Below are 11,829 nucleotides of genomic sequence, written 5' to 3' on the forward strand. Positions count from 1 at the left end.
CGCTCGAGCGGGGGTGGGGGTGGGGGGGCCCGCGGGCGCCTCCGCCCACCTTGAGGACGCCGCCGTCGCTCTTGGCCGTGATGTCCAGGCCCTCCGCCGCCGCCGTCGCCGCCGCCTCCGCCGCGCTCATCTCCTCAGCCCCGCGCTCCTCCGCCGTCATGGCGCCGCCGCCGCCGCCGCTCTGAGGTTCGCTCGCTCCTCGGTCCCTCCTCGGTCGCTCGCGCGGGACCAGCAGGCGGCGCGGCAGGGGGAAGGGGGACAGGCCGGAGCTGCGCGCGCAAGCAGGGAGAGTGGAGAAAGAGGAGAGAGAGCGGCCCGAGAAGCGAGGCCGGCTCCCGAGCGCAGCAGGGGGAGGGGGGCGAAAAAAAAACAGGCCGAAGCTGCGCGCGCAAGCAGGGAGAGTAGAGAAAGAGGAGAGAGCGCGGCCCGAGAAGCGAGGCGGGCTCCCGAGAGCAGCAGGGGGAGGGGGGGGAAAAAAAACCAGGCCGAAGCTGCGCGCGCAGCAGGAAGAGTGGAGAAATAGGGGAGAGCGCGGCCCGAGAAGCGAGGCGGGCTCCCGAGAGCAGCAGGGGGAGGGGGGGGGAAAAAACCAGGCCGAAGCTGCGCGCGCAGCAGGAAGAGTGGCGAAAGAGGGGAGAGCGCGGCCCGAGAAGCGAGGCGGGCTCCCGAGCGCAGCAGGGGGGGGAAACAGGCCGAAGCTGCGCGCGCAAGCAGGGAGAGTGGAGAAAGAGGAGAGAGCGCGGGCCGAGAAGCGAGGCCGGCTCCCGAGCGCAGCAGGGGGAGGGGGAAAACAGGCCGAAGTTGCGCGCGCAAGCAGGGAGAAGTGGCGAAAGAGGAGAGAGAGCGGCCCGAGAAGCGAGGCCGGCTCCCGAGCGCAGCAGGGGGAGGGGGAAACAGGCCGAAGCTGCGCGCGCAAGCAGGGAGAGTGGCGAAAGAGGAGAGAGAGCGCCATGACGGCGGGCTCCCGAGCGCAGCAGAGAGGAGGGGGACAGGCTGAATAGCTGGCCACCTGTCTCCCTCCCGGCCGTTTGGGGCGACGACGACGCCCTGCCTTGTGTTGGAGGAACGCAGTGAAAGGGCCGCGCTTGGATCCCTTGAGAAGGCACAGCGCGGCGCTGGGAAGGGGCTTCTACGTTGTTTGGAGCGAAAGGGATCACAAGAGAGCGGGTAGCCCTGCAGCTACTGCTGCAGCCCCCTGCGTTTCCCACAGCGTTTTTTTTTTAAAAAAAAAAAAACTCTTTTGCGATCCCTTTCTCTCCAATCTCACTGTCCTGTGGACAGACCCACTGTGACTGAGAGAGAGAGGAGCTGCCAGGCTGGTCCATACAAGCATTGGAAGTGATGTAGGCAATGGTCGTAACCTACATCTTCATCACTGTCGTAAGACAGTATAGGGGTGACCTGACAGCAGCCTTCTAATATTTTGAGGGGCTGCCACAAAGAAGAGGGAGTCGAGCTGTTCTCCAAAGCACCTGAGGGCAGGGCAAGAAGCAACGGATGGAAACCTGTCAAGGAGAGAAGCAACCTGGAACTAAAAAAAAAACTATGAGCCATGGTGATGCGGTGGTTAAAATGCAGTATTGCAGGCTGATTCTGCTGACTGCCAGCAGTTCGAGCCAGACTGACTCAAGGTTGACTCAGCTTTCCGTCCTTCTGAGGCCGGTAAAATGAGGACCCAGATTGTTGGGGGCAAGAGGCTGACTCTGCAAACCACTTAGAGAGGGCTGTAAAGCATAATGTAGGGGTATATAAATCTAAGGGCTATTGCCAAAGAAATTTCCTGACGGGACAATTATTCGGCAGGCTTCCCTCCAGAAATGGTGGGTGCTCCAACACTGGAGGTTTTTAAGAAAAGACTGGAGAGCCCCGTGTCTGAAATGGTATAGGGCAGCGGTAGGCAACCTTGGTTCTTTTATGACTCGTGGACTTCAACTCCTAGAATTGCTCAGGAATTCTGGGAGTTGAAGCCCACGAGTCATAAAAGAGCCAAGGTTGCCTACCCCTGGTATAGGGTCACCTGCTTGTGCAGGAGGCTAGACTAAAAGACCTCCAAGGTCCCTTTCAAATCTGTTAGTCTTTAAAACTCTGAGCCTGTAAACAAAGACTACTGCAGTGAAACAGGTTCTGGTCCGTGGTCCCCAGCCAGTTTACTCAGTTGCTGTTTAGTTCCTGTCAGCTCTTGAGTTTTCTCAAGGATGCACAACATACCGAATGGCAATTGTTTTGATTATGCACAAATAAAAAAGAGTCAAATTACTTCATGTTCTTTTATTTCACCAGTGTTTTAAAAAAAATGAGCCACAACTACTAAATCTGACACATTGTAATAAATAACCACTACCTATAAGGAGGAAAACAAGAAAAAATCCGTACAAAAAACATTAAAAACCCAACAAACATTGGAAATGTTTACAAGTACCAAAACTGGCCTGTAAAGATGACCGTCTATGGCAATCCTCTACGGTCACCACATGAATTCATAATGGCTTTTCCTAAAGTCGGACGAGAGTTTGACTCGACTGAGAAGATCACAGCCTATTGGGCCGCCCCCCTCTATTCTTCATGGGGTCTGTTATGAGTAAAAATGTACACCAACAAAAATTCTACTGCATATTTGTAAGACGTCCATAGGTGTCTTCCTTTAACGGAACATCACGCCTTGACCTCGTGCCTAATCCAAAGTGGCAGGCGGCCTTGCTCCAAAGCAGACACGCAAGACGCAACTTGCTTCGTCAGCAAACATGCATTGCCTAATCTAGCACAACTAAGGGAGAAAAGGGTGGGAAGGGGCAACTCTACTGCAAGCAAAGCTACGAGCAGCACCGCTGCTCACCGAGCACTGGGAGGACCATGCTTTTTAAGATGGCAAACACAACCAAGGTGATTCATTCCAAGCAAACACATCACACTATGACACTTATTTCTGAAGACAAACCCTTTTTTTTCTCGCGTAGCAATGAATGAAATATGGGCTAAGGAACACGGATGTCGAGGAGGACTAAGAGCGTTCATTCTTCGTTTCCAACTTCCATCTACGCTCAACCGAGGCTAGTGATGTTGGAGCGGCCTCCTGGTGGTGCCACAATACGGTGTCCAGTCCGGCGAGGGTTGTGGTCATCTACTTGAGCCCCTGCAGGAGAGCATGTCAGAAAGCATGAAGTTTAATCCTCGGCAATGCATGAGAACCCCCTTCCTTTCTGAGCAAAGAGCAACCCAAACTTAACCCTCTCTTAGTGTGGCGTTGGGACTGCCGACAGGAGCTTCCGCATGGCTTAGAGCCGGGCTTCTCAAAATTGGGGAGAGATGGAGGGGGTGTCCACCAATTTATTTAATCTGATCAGGCCTATGTGGGCAGACGGGGGAGCACTGTCCAAACTCAATGAGATTTGCGCCTCGTTTTTCCGTAGCAGGCAGATGCTGCCCCCAAAAGGTGAAGAACCATTCTGGTGTATCGATTAAACATCGATGATTTAAAATGATTGTAAAATTTTGCAGTAGTGGCGAATATCTGTAGCCCGTATCTAGGATGAGGGTGAAGGTTCGTTCTCTGAGCTCGTGGGTCGGTTTCCGAACGTTTCGTTACCAGGCTGGGTATCGGAGTTTAGGGGATGGCAGTGTCAGTGTTCTTCTGTTTGTAAGGGCTTTGGGTGTGGGTGTGTCAGGTGTGAGTCATCAGAGAGGCTTGTGATGGGGAGTTTACCTCAAGTCAGAGTGCGAATTATCAGTGGGTAAGACCCTCACTTGACACACCCACGCCCCATCCTCCCCCCCTCAAAGAAAGCTTTCTTGCTTCAAGCAGGGCAGCTACCCCATCCTAAATGTCTCCGGTGGGGGCAAACCTTTTTCCACAAGCGTTCCGTCTTTCCAAAGATTTCAGAATCACCTGATAAACTGAAATTAGACTGATGGAGGTTTCTGATTGGTGGAGGCTGGTTTTTGGCAGGCGACGTTTTCGTTGAGGGGGCTGGGGTGGCGTATTTTGCGGGAGTTGCTGCAACTTCATAGACTGGCCCGTCGTACATCCCTCGAGAAACACCCTGTAATTCTGCTATCTGCAGAGCACAGAAAGAAAACACATGTATTCATAGGATAGGATAGGATAGGATAGGATAGGATAGGATAATATAGACTGGAATAGAATAGAATAGAATAGAATAACGGAGTTGGAAGGGACCTTGGAGGTCATCTAGTCCAACCCCCTGCTCAGGCAGGAAACCCTATACCGTTTCGGACAAATGGCTGTCCAGTCTCTTCTTAAAAACTTCCAGTGTTGGAGCATTCACCGTTTCTGGAGGCAGGCTGTTCCACTGGTTAATTGTTCTCACTGTCAGGAAGTTTCTCCTTAGTTCCAGGTTGCTTCTCTCCTTGGTTAGTTTCCATCCGTTGCTTCTCGTCCTGCCTTCAGGTGCTTTGGAGAATAGCTTGACCCCCTTCTCTTCTTTGGGGCAGCCCCTGAGATATTGGAAGGCTGCTATCATGCCCCCCCCTCGTCCTCCTTTTCATTAAACTAGACATACCCAATTCCTGCAACCGTTCTTCATATGTTTTGACAACTGACTCACATTTATGACGGTTGCAGTGTCCCGGGGTCATGGGGGTTCCCTTTTGTGACCTTCTGACAAGCAAAGTCCCTGGGGAAAGTCAGATTCACTTAACAGCCATATTACTAATTTAACCACTGTAGTGATTCGCTTAACAAACGTGGCAAGGAAAGTCGTATAATGGGGCAAAGCTCACTTTAAAAAATTCCTCACTTAACAACGTAAAGTTTTGGGCTGAACTGTGATTCATGAAAGCAAGTTGTGTACTACAATGTAATATTGGAAGATTACAAAGAAGCCAATAAACATACCTTATTCCTAGTTTTGATCCGTTGATAAAGATACTCGGGAAAGGAGTTTCGTGGGAGGAAAGAGCCCGTTCCTTTTCTCGCGGACAGGTTTCCATCCTCGAACACAATCTTCCCTCGGCTAATAACTATGTGTGGAGCCCCACGGCACTCCATCCCTTCAAAAATGTTATATTCAACAGCCTAAACAATGGCAACAATATATTGTTATTAATGAATATATAGGCCTGCTTTTTGATGCACTAATGCAGTTCCAGAAATAGGAACACACGGACGGATGCGAGACTATTAGAAGTAATACGGCCAACTGGGGTGGGTAGACCGGTACCTCGCTCAATGAGCAGAGCGCAAAAACAGCCGGTCTCATAAGCAAGCTTCCAAACCTCCGTCATTTTACTCAGACGACGAAAGTTAAGTTTTTTAAACAGTTTTGTTTTTATTTATCTTGATAGATAGATAGATAGATAGATAGATAGATAGATAGATAGATAGATAGATAGATAGATAGATAGATAGATAGATGATAGATAGATAGATAGAGAGAGAGAGAGAGAGAGAGAGAGAGAGAGAGAGAGAGAGAGAGAGAGAGAGAGAGAGAGAGAGAGAGAGAGAGAGAGAGAGAGAGAGAGAGAGAGAGAGAGAGAGAGAGAGAGAGAGAGAGAGAGAGAGAGAGAGAGAGAGAGAGAGATGGAGATGGAGATGGAGATGGAGATAGATAGAACTGGCTCTGATTTTTCTGAATCCGACTTAAGATGGGATCAGCTCCAGTGGTGGGATTCAGCTGGTTCACACCACTTCGGAAGAACCGGTAGCTAATTTTTTGTTGCCCAGGCCCAGAATGGACTCCCAGAAGTGGCATCCACGCAGAGAACCGGTTGTTCACCTATTTGAATCCCACCACTGGATGGATGGATGGATGGATGGATGGACGGACGGACGGACGGACAGACAGACAGACAGACAGATAGATAGATAGATATAGAGAGAAATGGAGATAGATAGATAGATAGATAGATAGATAGATAGATAGATAGATAGATATAGAGATATAGAGATATAGAGATATAGAGATATATAAATAGATATAGATAGATAGATAGATAGATAGATAGATAGATAGATAGATAGATAGATAGATAGATAGATAGATAGATAGATACTGCATATTGTAATCACCGTATTTCACTTTCTTTCTAATCATGTAACAAGGATGTGTAAACAAAATCCCAGATCTTTGACTGGAAGGAACAAAACAATCCTTTGTAAGTGAAATAAACCTTTCTTAATGTTCCACTTCCTTAATTCTTCTTGACAATTTTACTGGGGAAAAAAATTTAAGATTTCATCAAGCGTCAAAATTTTAAGAGCTGGAGCTTTTGAAAAGCATCCAGTTTTACATCATCGTTCATTGAGAGGTTCCGTCTTACCGATTTATGACTTTTTGCTGTGATTGTCTTCTCCTTGTCGGGATCCCAAATAACAAGATCAGCATCAGAACCCGCCTGAATCCTGCCCTTCCGCGGGTACAGATTGAAGATTTTGGCAGCGTTGGTGCTAGTAATGGCAACGAACTGGTTCTCATCCATTTTACCTGTAGACTAATCAGAATTTAAAGACAGTGCTATAGTAACAGACATAGATGTGTTTTTTATAGATAAGACGGTGTAATTAATCTTTTCCTATATATTCCACTCACCACACATTTATTCCAGACCACCGTCATCCTTTCTTCTATTCCATTAACCCCTTCTGGGATGAGGGTGAAGTTTTCCTTGCCAACAGCCTTTTGTGCTGTGCTGTAAGTACAGTGGCTGCTGCCGGTCACTTGCAGGTCCCCACTGAAAGAAAAGAGATACACATAAAATCGGTGTGTGGACATTCAGGATCCATGGAGGGGCCACGTTCAATATTCAATATTCAGTATTCAATATTCAATATTCAATATTCAATTCAATCTATAGAAATAAACATGTAAACGTTCGTTTGTTCAAAATCTTAAATCTCCGAAAGTTCTTCACCGATTGCTTTGAAATTTTGACACAACATTGCATTCGAATACGCGCGTGTTTTTATATACCTACTATTTTATAGATGTCACACCTGTGACAGGTAAAAATATGCTTTTTTTGAAAAACAGCGCCATCTGTTGGCTGAGTGAACGAGAGCCACAGCAATGGGTGGCTGGGTACAGCTAGTATTCAATATTCAATATTCGTTTCTCACAACTGAAGCTGCAACATTATTGTGATCCATACAGGCGGTCCTCGTCTTACGATCACAGTTCAGCCCAAAATTTATGCTGTTAAGTGAGAAATGAGTCTTGACCCATTTTACGACTTTTCTGGCCACAATTGTTAAGTGAATCACTGCAGTGTCGTCATAAATATCAGCCAATTTGGCAAGCGTCCGAGTTTTGATCATGTGACGATGCTGCAACGGTCATAAGGGTGAAAGAAACGGTCATAAGGCACCTTTTTCAGTGCTGTTGTAACTTTGAACGGTCACTAAATGAACTGTTGTAAGTCGAGGCCTAGCTGTACTCTTTGACCATCATAACTGCTTTTTTTTAAAAAACTGTTTCTGGTTTTTATATTTCACTTCAGTGAGCACTTAACTCACCGGAATGTTATTTGAGAAGGAAAGTTATAGAATCATAGAATTCAGCTGCCAAAAAAGCCAACACAGTCCTAGGCTGCATTAACAGAGGGATAGACTCAAGATCACGTGAAGTGTTAATACCACTTTACAAGGCCTTGGTAAGGCCACACTTGGAATACGGCATCCAGTTTTGGTCACCATGATGTAAAAAAGATGTTGAGACTCTAGAAAGGGTGCAGAGAAGAGCAATCAAGATGATCAGGGACTGGAGGCTAAAGCATATAAGGAACGGTTGCTGGAATTGGGTATGTCTAGTTTAATGAAGAGAAGGACGAGGGGGGACATGATAGCAGCCTTCCAATATCTCAGGGGTTGCCATAAAGAAGAGGGAGTCAAGCTATTCTCCAAAGCACCTAAAGGCAGGACAAGCAACGGATGGAAACTCATCAAGGAGAGAAGCAACCTAGAACTAAGGAGAAACTTCCTGACAGTTAGAACAATTAACCAGTGGAACAACCTGCCTCCAGAAGCGGTGAATGCTCCAACACTGGAAGTTTTTAAGAAGAAACTGGACAGCCATTTGTCCGAAATGGTATAGGGTTTCCTGCCTGAGCAAGGGGTTGGACTAGATGACCTCCAGGGTACCTTCCAACTTTATTATCATTATTATAGAAGGGCCATTTAAGCCACGGAGTCCAATTCTTCCACTCAGTTAAGAATCTAAATGGAATCAGTTCAGACAGAAGCTCTGCAGCCACTCAAGAGCCACCCTTGACTTACTTCTGATGTAATTGCTTAAAATAGTTTTCAAATATCCAGCCCATCTAAAAATAAACAAGGAGCAGCGGTACATAGAAAAAATACGATCAAAAGCTCCATCCTTATTAGTTAAAATTAACTGCTAAAATGTAGAGTTATAGAGCCTCTGGCAAATCTGGAGAAGGTGCAGATTTAGGACCAACAGCTGACATTTCTTACCAGGCTAAAAGTGAGGTCAAATGGTCAGGGGTGGTAGGGTCCAGACTCAGAGGTGGCGAGGTCACAAATGCAGCAGCCTTAGCCCAATTCTTGTTCCAATAATGGGTCCCATCGGTCCCCAGACTGGCCGTGATTGGTTCCCCCAATACCAGAGCACCTGGAGTGGAGAAAAAAACAGTCCTAGTTAGGTCCCTGGCTTTTGTTTCCCAAGCAAGGCATCCAGTGTTGGGATTCAAATAGGGGAACAACCAGTTCTCTGTGTGGATGCAGCTTCCGGAAGTCCATTCTGGGCCTGAGCAACAAAAAATTAGCTATTTGGTTCTGCCGAAGTGGTGCGAACCGGCTGAATCCCACCTATCTATCTATCTATCTATCTATCTATCTATCTATCTATCTATCTATCTATCTATCTATCTATCTATCTATCTATCTCTTTCTCTCTCTCTCTCTATCTCTCTCTATCTCTCTCTCTCTCTCTCCATCCATCCATCCATCCAGTGGTGGGATTCAAATAGGGGAACAACCGGTTCTCTGTGTGGATGCAGCTTCCGGAAGTCCATTCTGGGTCTGGGCCACAAAAAATTAGCTATTTGGTTCTGCCGAAGTAGTGCGAACCGGCTGAATCCCATCTATCTATCTATCTATCTATCTATCTATCTATCTATCTATCTATCTATCTATCTATCTATCTATCTTCTTTCTATCTATCTATCTATCTATCTATCTATCTATCTATCTATCTATCTATCTACCTATCTACCTAACTACCTAACTACCTAACTACCTAACTACCTAACTACCTACCCATCCATCCTAGTCTAGTCTAGTCTAATCTAATCTAATCCAGTCTAGTCCAGTCTAGTCTACTCTAATCCAGTCTAGTCTAGTCTAATCTAGTCTAGTCTAATCCAGTCTAGTCTAGTCTAGTCTAATCTGGCCTAATCTAGTCTAGTCTAGCCTAGCCTAGCCTAGTCTAATCTAATCTAATCCAGTCTAGTCTAGTCTAGTGTAGTGTAGTCTAGTCTAATCCAGTCTAGTCTAGTCTAGTCTAATCTGGTCTAATCTAGTTTAGTCTAGTCTAGCCTAGCCTAGCCTAGTCTAGTCTAGTCTAGTCTAATCTAGTCTAATCTAATCTAATCTAGTCTAGTCTAATCTAATCTAATGTAATCTAATCCAGTCTAGTCTAGTCTAATCTGGTCTAGTCTAGTTAGTCTAGTCTAATCTGATGTAATCTAGAGACTAGTCTAAAGAAAAGAAGAAATAGGGGAGACATGATAGCAGTGTTCCAGTATCTGAGGGGCTGCCACAAGGCAGAGGGGGCCAGGTTGTTCACCAGAGCACCAGAGGGAAGGACGAGAAACAATGGTTGAAAACTGATCAAGGAGAGAAGCAACCTGGAATTAAGGAGAAACTTCCTGACAGTGAGGACAATCAACCAGTGGAACAGCTTGCCACCAGAAATTGTGGGCGCTCCATCACTGGAGATTTTCAAGAAGAGACTGGACATTCACCTGTCTGAGATGGTATAGGTTCTCCTGCTTCAGCAGGGGGCTGGACTAGAAGACCTCCAAGGTCTCTTCCAGCTCTATTCTATTCTATTCTATTCTATTCTATTCTATTCTATTCTATTCTATTCTATTCTATTCTATTCTATTCTATTCTATTCTGGTATACAAAACACTGTCTGTAATCCCATTGGTTTTCATGCTTAGTAATTAAATCCACAATATGGTTTTCTAATTTTACGAATATTGGTAGCTCAGTTGTCTGATCCATTCTTCGAGCTTGTGGGTTGGTTTCAAAACATTTCGTTGCCAGGCTACGTAACATCTTCAGCAGAGTTTAGGGGTTGTTGATGTCGGTGTTCTTCTGCTCATAAGAGCTTCATGTGGTCAACAGGTCTGGTGATGGGGAGGTCACATCAGGTTTGGGTCATGTGATGGATCTAGTGATGGGTTTTATGATGGTTCAGGTATGGATCATGTTAGGTAAGGGCCTTGTGAGGGGTCTTGTGATGGGAGGTCATGTCAGGGGATGGTCTTGTGATGGATCTAGTGATGAGTCTCATGACTGGTCAGATGTGGGTCATGTCAAGTGAGGGTCTTTTGATGGGTCAGGTGATGGGTCAGGTGTGGGTCATGCCAGGTGAGGATCTTGTAATGGGTCTTGTGATGGGGAGGTCACTTCAGGTGAGGGTCATTGGGAGGAGAAGTGCTGGTTCGGGGGATTGCGCGGGATCGTTGAGGTCGGTGCCATCTCTGGTTGGCTATGCGGTTGATTTGGATTCTGAGGGGTTCGTAGGCTGATTGTCGGTTGACATGCCTGTTGAGTTGCTTGTGGAGTGCCAGGCTTTGATAAAGTTTTCTAATTCCTGTCATGTTATTTTAACCCGAGACCATGTGTGTGAAAGAGAAATATACGCATCCGTGAAGAAAACCTGAACCCCCGTACCTTTCTTCCTAGCCAGCGAGATGACATCAGCGGCACTCTTACTCATCACTTTAGTGATATAGACCGGACAGTTGATCCGAGTAGCTATAGTGATAGCCCGGAATATGGCTTCGGCTTCCAGCTGAACGACAAAAACAAGGAAGTCCAAGCGTCATTACCACCAAGAACGTTCACATTAATTATTTTTGTTTATATATTAAATTTCTATGGTTGCCCATCTCGGTCAAAGACTTAACAGAGTCTTTCTCTCCAGATCTATTGACCAGTCCTTTTTGCTACTGCCAAGGCTTTGATTTTCAACGTCTGACACTCACATTTTAATGACCTTCCCTGTAGTTTTTCATAGAATAGCTGCTTCTGGGATGAGAAGCGAAACGTCTCCAAAGAAAAACAAAGGAAGTCCAGTTGCCTCTTGAAAAAGGCACCTTTGGGACAACCACGACCTGGATGACGGAGAACCTCCCTAGACTTCAAATCTAAACTTCTTTTTACGTCTCAAGGGATTCTGGAAGAAATGCAGGAACACTCACCTCCTCAGGACGGCTCAGAGCATGTCCTTCTGGCCCTGTGATTCCCATCTCCAGCACCCGCTTTTGCTCCTGAAACAGAAGAGGCCACGGTCATTCCTGGGGGGGGGACGGGGGCTGAGATCCCCAAATCACAGGAAGCAGGTGGAGGCTTCCTGGAGAAATCAGGACGTGTCGTTTGCGTTTACGAATGAATGTTTCTCACCTGAGCTATCAAATCCCCGTTTTCTGCGTGCACCATGATAACCGCTCCGAGACTTTTCAGAAATGTAAATGCTTCATAGAGCTGTGTGCAATTGAAAGAGAGAAGGAGGAGGGGGGAGAAGAAGAAGAAGAAGAAGAGGAGGAGGAGGAAGAGGAAGAAGAGGAAGAAGAAGAAGAAGAAGAAGAAGAAGAAGAAGAAGAAGAAGAAGAAGAAGAAGAAGA

The 11,829-nt window shown here is 46.5% G+C and overlaps 2 protein-coding genes across 2 annotated transcripts in view; both read right to left on the reverse strand.

Moving 5' to 3' along the window:
* Positions 1–160, reverse strand: part of FKBP4 (FKBP prolyl isomerase 4) — a 13,221-nt gene extending 13,061 nt beyond the window's left edge. Inside the window, exon 1 of the mRNA XM_015827370.2 lies at positions 50–160. Within this exon, the coding sequence (XP_015682856.2) occupies positions 50–160 (111 nt within the window). The remainder of the gene's footprint in view (positions 1–49) is intronic.
* Positions 161–3,038: 2,878 nt separating this feature from the next.
* The window catches only part of LOC107298002 (dihydropyrimidinase-related protein 1-like), a 12,987-nt gene continuing 4,196 nt past the window's right edge, over positions 3,039–11,829 (reverse strand). Inside the window, exons 5-13 of the mRNA XM_015827364.2 lie at positions 11,609–11,689; positions 11,407–11,475; positions 10,877–10,997; positions 8,426–8,582; positions 6,546–6,687; positions 6,277–6,447; positions 4,849–5,032; positions 3,884–4,048; positions 3,039–3,130 (exon numbers count right to left, since the gene is read on the reverse strand). Coding sequence (XP_015682850.1) covers positions 3,039–3,130; positions 3,884–4,048; positions 4,849–5,032; positions 6,277–6,447; positions 6,546–6,687; positions 8,426–8,582; positions 10,877–10,997; positions 11,407–11,475; positions 11,609–11,689 — 1,182 coding nt within the window. The remainder of the gene's footprint in view (positions 3,131–3,883; positions 4,049–4,848; positions 5,033–6,276; positions 6,448–6,545; positions 6,688–8,425; positions 8,583–10,876; positions 10,998–11,406; positions 11,476–11,608; positions 11,690–11,829) is intronic.

The sequence above is a fragment of the Protobothrops mucrosquamatus genome, unplaced genomic scaffold (genome assembly GCF_001527695.2).
Source record: "Protobothrops mucrosquamatus isolate PMUCROS unplaced genomic scaffold, P.Mucros_1.0 scaffold3651, whole genome shotgun sequence".
NCBI classification, from domain to species: domain Eukaryota; kingdom Metazoa; phylum Chordata; class Lepidosauria; order Squamata; family Viperidae; genus Protobothrops; species Protobothrops mucrosquamatus.